Genomic DNA, 12644 nt, shown 5'->3' with positions numbered 1-12644 from the left:
TAACCACTGGGCCACCAGGGAAGCCCCGCTATTCAGTTTTGAGAATAAATTATAAAAGTTTTTTTTATGTCTAACCAATTTTTTAGAAATGGGTTTTGCATTTTAAATAACAGATTTTTTTTTTTTTTAATCCAATAGTTTGCTTGCCTAAACTGGATTTGAAGCAATTCAGACTACTGGAGATCTGCCACTTTACAATATCACAGTTGGAAAGAAGCAGGTTTTCAAATAATGGAAGAGTCTAAGACCTCTGAAAATGAAAATCATGAACCAAAGAAGAACGCTTGGGCTCTTTCTGAAGAAAGCAAAGCAGTTAAATTTATAACTAATCAAACTTTGAAAGCTAGAAATGATAAATCCATAAAAGAAATTGGGACCAACTCTCCAAATAGGAATAGTAGTAAAAAAAATAAGCAAAATGATATTTGTATAGAAAAAACAGAAGTTAAATCATGTAAAGTAAATGCTGCCAGTGTTCCAGGCCCTAAAGATTTGGGGTTAGTCCTTCGAGATCAAAGTCACTGCAAAGCAAAAAAATCACCGAATTCACCGGTGAAAGCAGAAAAGTTACCTGTTTCACAGGCAAAAGTAGAAAGGGCACCCAGTTTACAGGCAAAAACAGAAAAATCACCAAAGTCACTTAATTCACCAGTGAAAACAGAAAAGGCACCCAGCTCACAGGCAGCAGCAGCAGAAAAGACACTTAATTCACAGAGGAGAGCAGAAAAAGCACCTGGTTCTCAGATGAGATCAGAAAAGGTGCCCAGCTTACCAGCAGAAGCTGAGAAGGTACCCAGTTTACTGTTGAAAGAAAACATGAGACAGACAGAATTACAACAGATTGGAAAAAAAATTCCAAGCTCCTTTACTTCTCTGGACAAAATGAATATTGATGTTGCAGAGGGAGAAAAATCTGCTCTGGAAAACTCACAACAATCTCAGAAGCAACAAACATGTACAGATAATACTGGTGATTCTGATGATAGTGCTTCAGGAACTGAAGACATATCGGATGATTTGAGTAAGTACAAATTAGATTATTCCACAAGTCACATTTTTGGAGAGATTTTTTAATATTAATGTTCTTTAGATTATCCTTAGTTTGATTTTAACTACTTTAACTACAAAAAGGACATTAGTAATATGGGTCTTAGGTTGAAAACATTTATTATGGGAGGTACAAAGCCTGTGCAAATACAAATTTAGTGGCTCCTATAGTTGATGTGTACACACACACACACACACACACACACACACTTTCTGTCTCTCTCTCTCTCTCTTCTTTTAAGTGGTCCTGGTAATACATTGCTCATTCATTCACCAAACATGTATATATTGAGTTCCCATTATATGTCACGCATGTGTTTACAGTGGAAAACCAAAAAAACACAGCCCCAGACCTCAAGGAAGCTTCTAATTAGGTGAGGGCGATACAGATAAGTAAGATGGTAATTTAGTTCAGTGCCAAAAACTTAGAATCGAGAAAGTACATGATTTAATTGAGGTATTTAGACTTTGGATTGAGAAAATGCATGATATAAATGTGAGACTGCAAGTGTGACTGAGATTTAGTATGACTGCAACAGGGACTTGCGGGGGAATGTGGCAAAAGATATAGCTGAAAAGGCACACAAGAATTGGAAAGTAAAGGACCTTTTAGGATATGATAAACAGTTTGGACTTTATTATGAGTGTTTTGAGAAGCCACTGAAGAGTTTTAACCAAGGTAGCACTGTGTTCATATATATATATACAAATATATATGTTTATCTTTTCAACAAATTCTTTGACAGGAGCAAAACTGGAAACAGATTCAATAGGACACTGTTGCAATTTACTTGAGAATTATCACTGTAAAATTCATTTTCTTATGAGATCTTGATCTTAGCGTTACTTGTTTATAAATATTATCCATGTCTGTTTAAATTAATGAATTTTCCTTGGCAGTCTTTTTTCCTGATGTTTCTATGGCTAAAAGAATAAAACCTTTTCTTGATGTATAAACAGAAAAAGCTATTTCTAAATCATTATTTACCACACTTTGAGAAATACTGACAAAGAGTTCAGAAATAGCTTCTTTTTATTTCTGGTGGTACACAGATGATGGTTTATTGACAAACCCTTTTTTTAATTTAATAGAGGTACCTTTGTATGTAAGAAAAAATGTTAATTTCATAGGTATGTTAGGACAAGGCCCAAAAAAGTAAGTCAATTTAAAGACAATATCAAATAAATAATAGTACTGCTAGTGTTTAGATATGGCAGATCTAAACATGACGGTATGTGATTGATTGAAGTTGGGAAATACTGGTGCATAAGATCAGCTACAGGGGTCTGGTCACTTGAATTAGTGAAAAATATGATTTAAAGATTATTTTCTTAAAAAGGTGACAAAATAAGGTGACAGAGTGAGGTGGTTAAGACTGTGAGCTCTGGAGTAAAATTTCATAGGTTTTGAATCTTATCTTCCCCACCTAATAACTTTGTAATCTTGGATAAGCTGCTTATCCTTTAAAACATGTCTAAGTTTCCTCATTTTTTAAAATGTGGAGATGGTGCTGCCTTTGTTATAAAGATTAAGTGAAATAATTCAATAGTGTTTCATGTAGTCCCTGACACAGTAGGCAGGCAATGGCAATTAATATCCTTTATTGTTATTATTTCTCCAATTAAATGCAGTTTTGTTATTTGTTAACATGGAGAACAAGTTGAAATAGCTTAAGGAAGCTAGTAGACCAAATAGAGGTCCTTTCAGGAAACTTGTTTTAACAAGCTAATAAGAATGAGGGACTTCATGGCAGTCCAGTGGTTAGGACTCCATGCTTTCACTTCAGGGGCATGGGTTCGTTCCCTGGTTGAGGAACTAAGATCCTGCAAGCTGTGTGGCCAAAATAAAACAAACAAAAAAACACTTGTTACCAAATAGGTAAGTATGTTTTAGGACTTCCCTGGCGGTCCAGTGGTTAAGACTCTGGCGCTTTCAACATGGGGGCTCAGGTTCGATCCCTGGTTGGGGAACTAAGATCCCACATGTCACATGGTGTGGCCCACAAAAAGAAAAACCGAAAAAACCCAAAAATGATTTATATGGGAATTCCCTGGTGGCCCGGGTGGTTAGGACTCAGGCTCTCACTGCTGAGGGCCCAGGTTCAATCCCTGGTCGGGAACTAAAATCCCACAAACCGTGTAGTGTGGCCAAAAGATTAATGGATTAATCTCCATTAGGTCCAACTTTAGCTCCCACCTAGCACTTCCACCATTTTTCCTTTTGCCGTTTGTACATTCAGTAAATATTTTGGGTGATCTCGGCTATGTGCAGGTACTGATCTAGTTGCTAGGAATATAACAATGAACTAAACAGATAACTATACTTACTTACAGAGTTAATATTCTAGTGGGAGGAGACAGACAACAAACATAGTAAACAACAAAAGTATATAATAAGTTAGATAGTGATAAATCTTATAAGAAAAATAAAACAGGAAAGGTCATAAGGAATGATGCTGCTGTGTCTGGTGGTGGTGTTTCAAATTTAAATTGTCACTGAGAAGGTGACATTAGAGCAAACACTTGAAGGTAAGAGGTGAGAGAGTGAGCCTGGTGAATATTTGAAGGGAGAATATACTAGATCTGGGCTTCTCAAACTTTAATGTGCAATTAAAGTGAATCAATTGGGAATTGTATTAAAATTCAGATTCTTGGGCTCCATTCTCCGAGATTTTTGATTTAGAAAATCTAGAGTCTGAGATACTGGATTTCTAACAAGCTCCTGAATGAAGCTGATGCTGCTGGTCAGGATCATGCTTTTGAGCAGCAGAACCTAACTCATCTTCTTACTTTCACTTATACCGTCCTTCCTTGTGTCTTCAACATAGCAGCCAGAATGATCCTGTTAAAATTATTCAGATCATGTTACTGCTGTTCATCATGTTTCAATGGTTTCCCATATATCAGAGTAAAAGCTAGTGTCCTTGCTGTGACCTTTGTGATCTTCGGCACTCCCCCTCCCCCCACTTCTCTGCCCTCATTTATCTACTTCTCATCATTTCTCTCTGTTCCAACTGCATGATATCCTTGCAGTTCCTCAAATGTGAAGGCAAATGTCCACCTGATGGCTCTTGCATTTGCTTTTTCCTTTGCCTGGAACACTCTTCCCCCAGATGTCCATATGGCTAGCTCTCTTACCTCCTTCACCTTCTCAGCGAGCCTTTTGCTGGGTCACTTATCTAAAATTTACAAACCTCACCTCCACCTCTGGCACTCCTTATTCTTTTTACCTTTTTAATTTTTCTCCATAGTTCTTACTATCATCTGTCATATTTAAATTTTTTATTTACCTTTTTATATTAGTTTTATTGAGATATAATTCACATGCCATAAAATTTGCCATTTAAAAATATACAATTTAGTGTTTTTTAGTGTATTTACAAAGTTGTATAGACATTACCACTGTCTAAATCATGAATACTTTCACCACCCCCAAAATAAACTCCATACCCATTAGCAGTCACTACTTATTACCCTCTCCTCCTAGGCACTGCCAACCACTAATTTAGTTTCTGTCTCTATAGACTTGCCTATTTTATATGAGTGAAATCATACAACATGTGGCCTTTTGTGTCTGGCTTTTTTCATTTAGTATGTTTTAAGATTCATCCATGTTGTAGCATATAGCAGTACATCATTCTTTTTCATTGCTGAATAATATTCCTGTTGTGCTCCTCTTGTGGTAGGAGACACATCACCTCCAGAGAGAGGCGCACTATTTTTATTTAGAAAAATTAGTGCTATCAAGAGAGAAGTGAATTTCAGGGTTCTTGTAGATGGCATGTAGAGTGGCTTTTGAGGGCAGAGAGGAGAGGTTTATTTATTATCTATGAGCATTTACTTTTAGAAGTGCTTTTAGATACGTCCAGATCAATTTCTTTATTCAACACACTATTATTAAGTGTCATCTCTGGTCTAGGCATTGTATTAAAATCTGAAGGTACAAAGTTGAATAAGATCTGGTCATTAGCATCAAGGAATTCATTATCTAATTGTAAGAGGTAGATAAATAAATACAAATTACATTGCTGTGAAAATGTGAGATAATAGCGGGTGCTATGAGAATATAAAGAATATCAGACTGTCTTCTTTTTTTAAAATTATTTTATTTTTGGCTGTGTTGGGTCTTCGTTGCTACGTGCAGGCTTTTTCTAGTTGCAGAAAGCGGGGGCTACTCTTTGTTGTGGTGTGTGGGCTTCTCATTGCAGTGGCTTCCCTTGTTGCGGAGCATGGGCTCTAGGCACACGGGCTTCAGTAATTGTGGCACGTGGGCTCAGTAGTTGTGGCTTGTGGGCTCTAGAGTGCAGGCTCAGTAGTTGTGGCACATGGGCTTAGTTGCTCTGCGGCATGTGGGATCTTCCCAAACCAGAGATCGAACCCTTGTCCCCTGCCTTGGCAGGCGGATTCTTAACTACTGCACCACCAGGGAAGTCCCAGACTGTCTTCTGAAACAGTTGATGCTTAAACTGAATTCTGCAGGACAGGTAAACATAACTAGTTGAAGTAGGAAGGGCCTTGATGGTGGAGGGAACAGAACATGTACAGGCATTGATACTTGGAGTAACACTGATCCATTCTAGCACATTTGGTATGAATGAAGTGAAAAGTGTTAGGGCAGGATATAAGATTAGAGATATAGACAACTTAGCTCTCTTTTTTTGAGGTCTTGGCTTAAAGTCTCAGAAAAGCCTTCCCTGACCCCCATATCTAAAGTTTGTTTCCCTCTCAGTTACTTGTTTTTTTCCTTTATAGCACTTACTACAACTTGAGATTATTGTATTTAAACTGTTGACTGCCTTCAAGAGGGCAAGCACTGTGTGTTATATGTTAAAGAGTTTAAACTTTATTCTGAACTCCATGAGAGCCTGTTAAGTATTTTAAGCAAGAGAGTAACATGATTCAATTTGTATTAAAAAAAATCACACTGGTGGTGGAACCTACTATTATTCTAAGTATATATTGGTAGGGGTGCTGGAAATGCAAAGATTGAAAAGAAAGCACATAGTCTGTGCCTTAAAGAGATCACAATCTAGTTAGGAGGCAGAGAAGCAAAGAAAAAATATTGGTGTGATAGAGATATCCATGAGTTCAGTGAAAGCAAAGAAGGAGCCTCATGTGAGTCTGTGGTCTGGAGTATATATGTTCTTTTAGCTTCTTTTGTATATTGATAAAGTCACTGAAGTGACTTCAGTTCATTGAGTCATCTTTGGGACTTAAAGTAGCTTTATATCATATTTACTTCAGAGATTTGACAAAATGGTTATGTTATGTTACCCTTGTATAGTGAGTCTCAGTCATATTTGTCTTTTTTGATATAGATTCGTTGGAAGAAGATAGGCATTTGACCCATGAAGTAGATTTTTCTTTGTGAATTTTGATATCATGTATATCTTTTACTTTTATCTTACATAGGTATACCAACGTGCACAATGAAGGAAAGCATAAAGGAAGAATATTTTTTCTATATGTGTATAAATTGAATGTCTGTTTTTCATTAAAATATTTTAATTTACCAATTCTGATGATGGTAACTAAGTGATTGCTTCCTTTTCTAGGTAAAATGAAGAACGATGAATCTAATAAAGAAAATTCTTCAGAGATGGACTATTTAGAAAATGCCACTGTGATAGATGAATCTACATTGACACCTGAGCAGAGGCTAGGCTTGAAACAAGCAGAAGAACGCTTAGAAAGAGATCACATCTTTCGACTTGAAAAAGTATACTATGTGTTTTAGTTATTTGGAGGAAAATGCATGTTTCATAACTTTTCTTTCCCAAGTACAGCTCTTTTTATTTTTCCTATTATATTCCTTAGGTGGAGATACCATGCATCTTTCCTTCCTTCCCTATTTCCTTTCCTCTTCTCTCCCTCTCTTTCTTCTTTCCCTCCATTTGTTCAGCAAATCCTTACATCTGTGAGTCTGACTTCACTCATTCATCCCAGACTCGACAAACAGTGGCCTATCACCTTGTTTTTGTTTTTTTTAATTGTGGTAAAATACCTCATGTTTTTATAAACAGAGTTTTATTGGAACACAACCATGCCATCCTTATTATCTATAGCTGCTTTCTTGCTACCATGGCAGAGTTGAGTTTTGAGAAGTTGCTATGGAGAGTATGTGGACTACAAAGCATAAAATATCTACTGTTTACCAAAGCATAAAATATTTACTGAAATATAACTTTGTCCCTTTATAAGAAGTTTGCTGACCCCTGATTTACTCACTTATCAAATAGATACTGAGAGCTTGTTATGTTCTAGATACTGTGCTAGGCACTGGGGATATATGTTGGTGAAAATGGCACAGTTTCTGCCGATTAGAAGTTAACGGTCTATTTGGCGTGACAAATAAATTAGCAAATACTACAGGATGTACCAGACTTCCTCCTTTCCCCCTCAGTTTTCTCTTTCCTCTTTTTTTCTCCCATATTTACTGAATATCTCCTATGTATTAGGAACTGTTCTAGCCATAGGTATCTTGTTGCTGAGTACTAATTAATTTCTTAACCTAGAAATACAGATTCCCAGCCTTAACAGTAAAAACACTGCTAGATATTGAAGGAAAGAATCATAAATCAGTCTGTTCTTAAATAGATACTTGGGATATTTGTTAGTATGCATACAGGGAAATAGGTCATCATTCTTGATAAATAAGGAAGGAAAGAAAGAAATGGTATGATTTTGTATAGCTTAGAAAAACAAGATTATATTTAAATTGAAGAAGGCAATCCTGAGTCATTAGTAGAATTTATGACAGTAGTCACCCTGTGAAAGTAGGAAGGAGTATCAAGGAGTAGAGGCCCATAATGTAGGAAAGAGTTTGGATTATATAGTTAGTCTCACAAGATCCTAGTTAAAAGGAAGTCTTTTTTGCAATTTGCTATTTTATTTTTTGTATAAATTTATTTATTTTTGGCTGCGTTGAGTCTTCATTGCTGCACATGGGCTTTCACTAATTGCGGCAAGTGGGGACCACTCTTCATTGCGGTGCAAGGGTTTCTCATTGCAGTGGCTTCTCTTATTGAGGAGCATGGGCTCTAGGTGAATGGGCTCCAGTAGTTGTGGCACGTGGGCTCAGTAGTTGTGGCTCGCAGGCTCTAGAACGCAGCCTCAGTGGTTGTGGCATATGGCACGTGGGATCTTCCCGGACCAGGGCTGGAACCTGTGTCCCCTGCATTAGCAGGCGGATTCTTAACCACTGCACCACCAGGGAAGCCTGCAATTTGCTGTTTTACATAGTTCTGTCTTTCCTCTCGCTTTCCCTTTCCTAAGTTTGAAATTAGTCTGGATCTGTGCATTATCAAGATAAATATTGAATACCTTTCATGTGCCATGATCTGGTGATAAAAAGTTGAATTGGGGCATGTGTGGTTTTTTAAAAACCATCATACTGCCTTTCTAGGAGTTTCTCTTAGAGAAAAGCGTGTAAGCAAATAATAATAGTAATAACAATATTGTTTGAAAATAGGATCTTAGACAAAGGAGTAACCAACTTGAGTTGGGGTATAGAGGCATCAGTTTGGGGAATGCTTTATAAGTAGGTGACATTGGAACTGAGTCTGAAGGAATGGCTAGGAGTTGGGTTAGGGAATGGCTAGTGTAGGTAAATTGTATGACATGTATAAAGGGAATGTGAAAAATGTATTTTCAGGGAATATAAGCAGGGGACTGGTTGGGAAGATACGTAGTATATGAAGCAGGAAAAGTCAGTTCTTGGGAGAAGGAAGAAGTTGGGGTGGAATGGATATTTGATAGTAGTAGGAAAGAATGGCCTGGGGTGAAAGAAAACTTGGAAGCATGGAAAACATTTTGTTGTTGAATTTAGATTAGCAATGATGTAAAATCAGTGTGTGCCAATACCAGCATAGATATCTATAATTTCTTTTTCTTGTGGCTCCTTTTTGGTTTTCGTGCCATCCCAAACCTCTTGTCAATCCAGTATATTGTTAATTAAAGTTTTTCTTTACCAATTTAAAAATACTCATTAAGAATATTCTTACCAACTTGCTTTTGATTGCATCAGGTATTTGGTTCGCAGTGTACTTACAGATTATCTCACTGAGGAGTAAAGATGTAGATTTTTAACGTGTACTAAAGAAGGAATAAGTCCAAACTGTTAGATCAGAAGAGTAAATTTCCCTATAGCAAGTGTTAAATATTGACTAGGAAATACTTAGAATCTCCATGCCCAGGAATCTTTTTTTTTTTTAATTTCAAGTTACTACTTTTTTTTTTTTTTTTTTTTTTTTTTTTGCGGTACGCGGGCCTCTCACTGTTGTGGCCTCTCTCCCTTTGCGGAGCACACGTGCAGGCTTAGTAGCCATGGCTCACGAGCCCAGCCACTTCGCGGCATGTGGGATCTTCCCGGACCGGGGCATGGACCCGTGTCCCCTGCATCAGCAGGCGGACTCTCAACCACTGCACCACCAGGGAAGCCCCCAAGTTACTACTTTTATTTTTTTCCAGTTTTATTGAAAAATAATTGATATATGTGACTGTATAAATTTAAGGTGTATAGCATGATGGTTTGATTTACATATATTGTGAAATGATTACCACAGTAGGTTCAGCTAACATCTTCTCGTATAGATAAAATGAAAAGAAAGAAAAAAAGAAAAAAAGGGATAAATATTCTTGGGATGAGAACTTTTAGGATTTACTCTCTTAACAACTTTCTTATATATCATTCAGCAGTGTTTATTACATTCCTAGTACTTACTTATCTTATAACTGGAAGCTGGTACCTTTTGTACACATTCCTCCAATTTTCCCCTCCCCTCCTCTGGTAACCACAAGTCTGATTTCTCTTCCTATGAGGGTTTTTTTTTTTTTTAAGATTCCTCATATAAGTGATCGTACAGTATTTGTCATTCTCTGTCTCACTTATTTTACTTAGCATAATGCCTTCAGGTCCATCTATGTCATTGCAAATGGTAGGATTTTCTCATTTTTTTATGGCTGAATAGTATTCTATGTCATATAAGTTTCAGGTGTGCGATATAGTGATTCATAATTTTTAAAGGTTATACCTCATTTATAGTTATTAAAAATATTGGTTATATTCCCCGTGTTGTACAGTATGTCCTTGTAGCTTATTATATACATAATAGTTTGTACCTCTCTATCCCCTACCCCTCTATTGCTCCTCTTCCCTTCCCTCTCCCCACTGGTAATCACTAGTTTGTTCTCTATAACTGTGAGTCTGATCTCTAATTCATTTATTTCTGCTCTAATTTTGATTATTTCCTTTCTTCTGCTGATTTTGGGATCAGTTCTTTTTCTAGTTCCTCATGGTAGAGTTAGGTTGTTTATTTGGGATCTTCCTTGCTTCTTAATGTAAACATTTATTGCTATGAAATTCCCTCTTAGAACTGCTTTTGCTATATCCCACAAGTTCTGATATGTTGTTTTTCCATTTTTATTTGTCTCAAGAAATGTTTTTATTTCCCCTTTAATTTTTTCTTTTATCTGTTGGTTGTTCAGGAGACAAATCTTTATTCTAGCTGGTCTACAGAAACTTTAAAGGAGGCTTATCGATATGTTTGTTTAATGGTAAAATAAATATTTTAACTATAATAAAGGAATTTTAAAAAATTTTTCATGTGTCCCTTCTGTGAAACTAGAAGCCTCATGATACTGAGGACTTTTTTGTCTTATTTACTGTTGTGCCTAGTACAGTGCCTTGCACATAGTAGTTGGTCAGTAATTAAAGGTAACAGTTTGCTTAGTGGTTAAGCGTATGGACTTTTGGAGTCACTAGGTCTAGCACTGTCACTTACTGGTTAGATGATATTGGATAAGTTATTTAACCTCTTTAAACCTCAGTTTCTTTTTATTTATTTATTTATTTATGGCTGCGTTGGGTCTTTGTGGCTGTGCACAGGCTTTCTGTAGTTGTGGCGAGTGGGGGCTACTCTTCGTTGCGGTGCATGGGCTTCTCATTGCGGTGGCTTCTCTTGTTGCAGAGCATGGACTCTAGGCGTGCGGGCTTCTGTAGTTGTGGCACGTGGGCTCAATAGTTGTGGCTCACAGGCTCTAGAGCACAAGCTCAGTAGTTGTGGCACACAGGCTTAATTGCGGATGTGGGATCTTCCCGGACCAGGGATCGAACCCGTGTCCCCTGCACTGGAAGGCAGATTCTTAACCACTGCGCCACCAGGGAAGCCCCAGATCTCAGTTTCTTTATTTAAATGGATTCAATAAAAATAATGACACCTCGCTTATTGGGCTATGATGATTAAATTAGATAATACAAGTAAAGGTCTTAACACAGTGCCTGGTATGTGCTAAGCACAAAATAAAGATTAGCTACTTGTAGAATTGAATTATTTTACCAAGTAGGGCAGTTTTTATTATTTCATTTTATGGGTATAGAAGCAGGCTCAAGAGTTAGAGATTTAAACGAGATCAATTGAGATGCCATTTCAGGCCTCTGGCTCCCCATTCAGTGTTATACCAAGCTTTTCTTACTAAAAGATTCCAGACGCAGTCGTTGTCTGCTCACATTTTACAATTGAAAAAGTTGTCTAATGAGTGCTCTCATGACTGCTGTAGTGACTTCATCAATATGCATGGCTTTAGGAATTCTGTGTTTATGCTTTCAACTCCTGAATCCAACGCTTCTTGCCACTTACACCACTCTTACCTTGAACCAAGCCAACCAACATCATCTGGATTATTGTAGTATGATCATAATGGCATTAGACTCATCTTGTTTCTATTCTTTTTTTTTTTTTTTTTTTTTATTTATTTTATTATTTTTGGCTGCTTTGGGTCTTCGTTGCTGTGCATGGGCTTTCTCCAGTTGCATCGAATGGGGGCTACTCTTCGTTGTGGTGCGTGGGCCTCCCATTGCAGTGGCTTCTCTTGTTGCGGAGCACGGGCTCCAGGCGCGTGGGCTTCGGTAGTTGTGGCTCGCGGGCTCTAGAGCACAGGCTCAGCAGTTGTGGCACACGGGCTCAGCTGCTCCGCGGCATGTGGGATCTTCCCGGACCAGGGCTCGAACCCGTGTCCCCTGCATTGGCAGGTGGGCTCCCAACCACCGCGCCACCAGGGAAGCCCCTGTTTCTATTCTTAATATAGAAGGCAAGTGATCCCTTTGAAATTAGATCTTGTAATTCTTTGCTCAGAAGCCTTCAATACCTTCCCCTCACACTTAGAATAAAACTTGGAGTCCTTAAGAGGGGTCTTGTCATCTGACCCCCTTTACCTCTCTTTTCCAGTCATAGTAGCCTTTTTGTGATTTTGCAAGCAAATTAGGCACATTCCTTCCTCAGGGCCTTAGCATTCACATTTATCTCTGCTTGGAATGTCTTTTCATATATCCACACAGCTCAGTCTTTCACCTCAAGACATTTTATTAATAAGTGATGACTATTATTAAAAAGGAGATAACACCTCCCCCACATTCCTATTTATTTATTTCTTTGTACATTTGTTTATTACCTGTCTTCCTACAGTAGAATGTCAATTCATGAAGACAAAGATTTTCATTTGTTTTGTTTACATTATCATCCTTACCTCCTAGAAAAATGTTTGACATAGTATGAGCTCAGAAAATACTTGGTGAATTAAGAAGTAGGTGTGGTTGGAAA

The 12644-nt window shown here is 37.6% G+C and overlaps 1 protein-coding gene across 3 annotated transcripts in view; it reads left to right on the top strand.

Moving 5' to 3' along the window:
* The first annotated feature begins 231 nt into the window (after positions 1-231).
* TUT4 (terminal uridylyl transferase 4) overlaps positions 232-12644 on the top strand; it is a 119680-nt gene continuing 107267 nt past the window's right edge. For 2 of the 3 annotated variants that reach the window (XM_065875892.1, XM_065875895.1), the window contains exons 1-3: positions 232-681; positions 745-1021; positions 6603-6766. In XM_065875892.1, coding sequence (XP_065731964.1) covers positions 232-681; positions 745-1021; positions 6603-6766 — 891 coding nt within the window. Of the gene's footprint in view, positions 682-714; positions 1022-6602; positions 6767-12644 lie in introns of all 3 variants that reach the window. The other variant, XM_065875897.1, reaches the window with a different exon arrangement.

The sequence above is a fragment of the Phocoena phocoena genome, chromosome 1, assembly GCF_963924675.1.
Source record: "Phocoena phocoena chromosome 1, mPhoPho1.1, whole genome shotgun sequence".
Lineage (NCBI taxonomy): Eukaryota > Metazoa > Chordata > Mammalia > Artiodactyla > Phocoenidae > Phocoena > Phocoena phocoena.
Note: the sequence above shows the minus strand (reverse complement) of the source record. Positions and strands in the feature narration are given on the sequence as shown.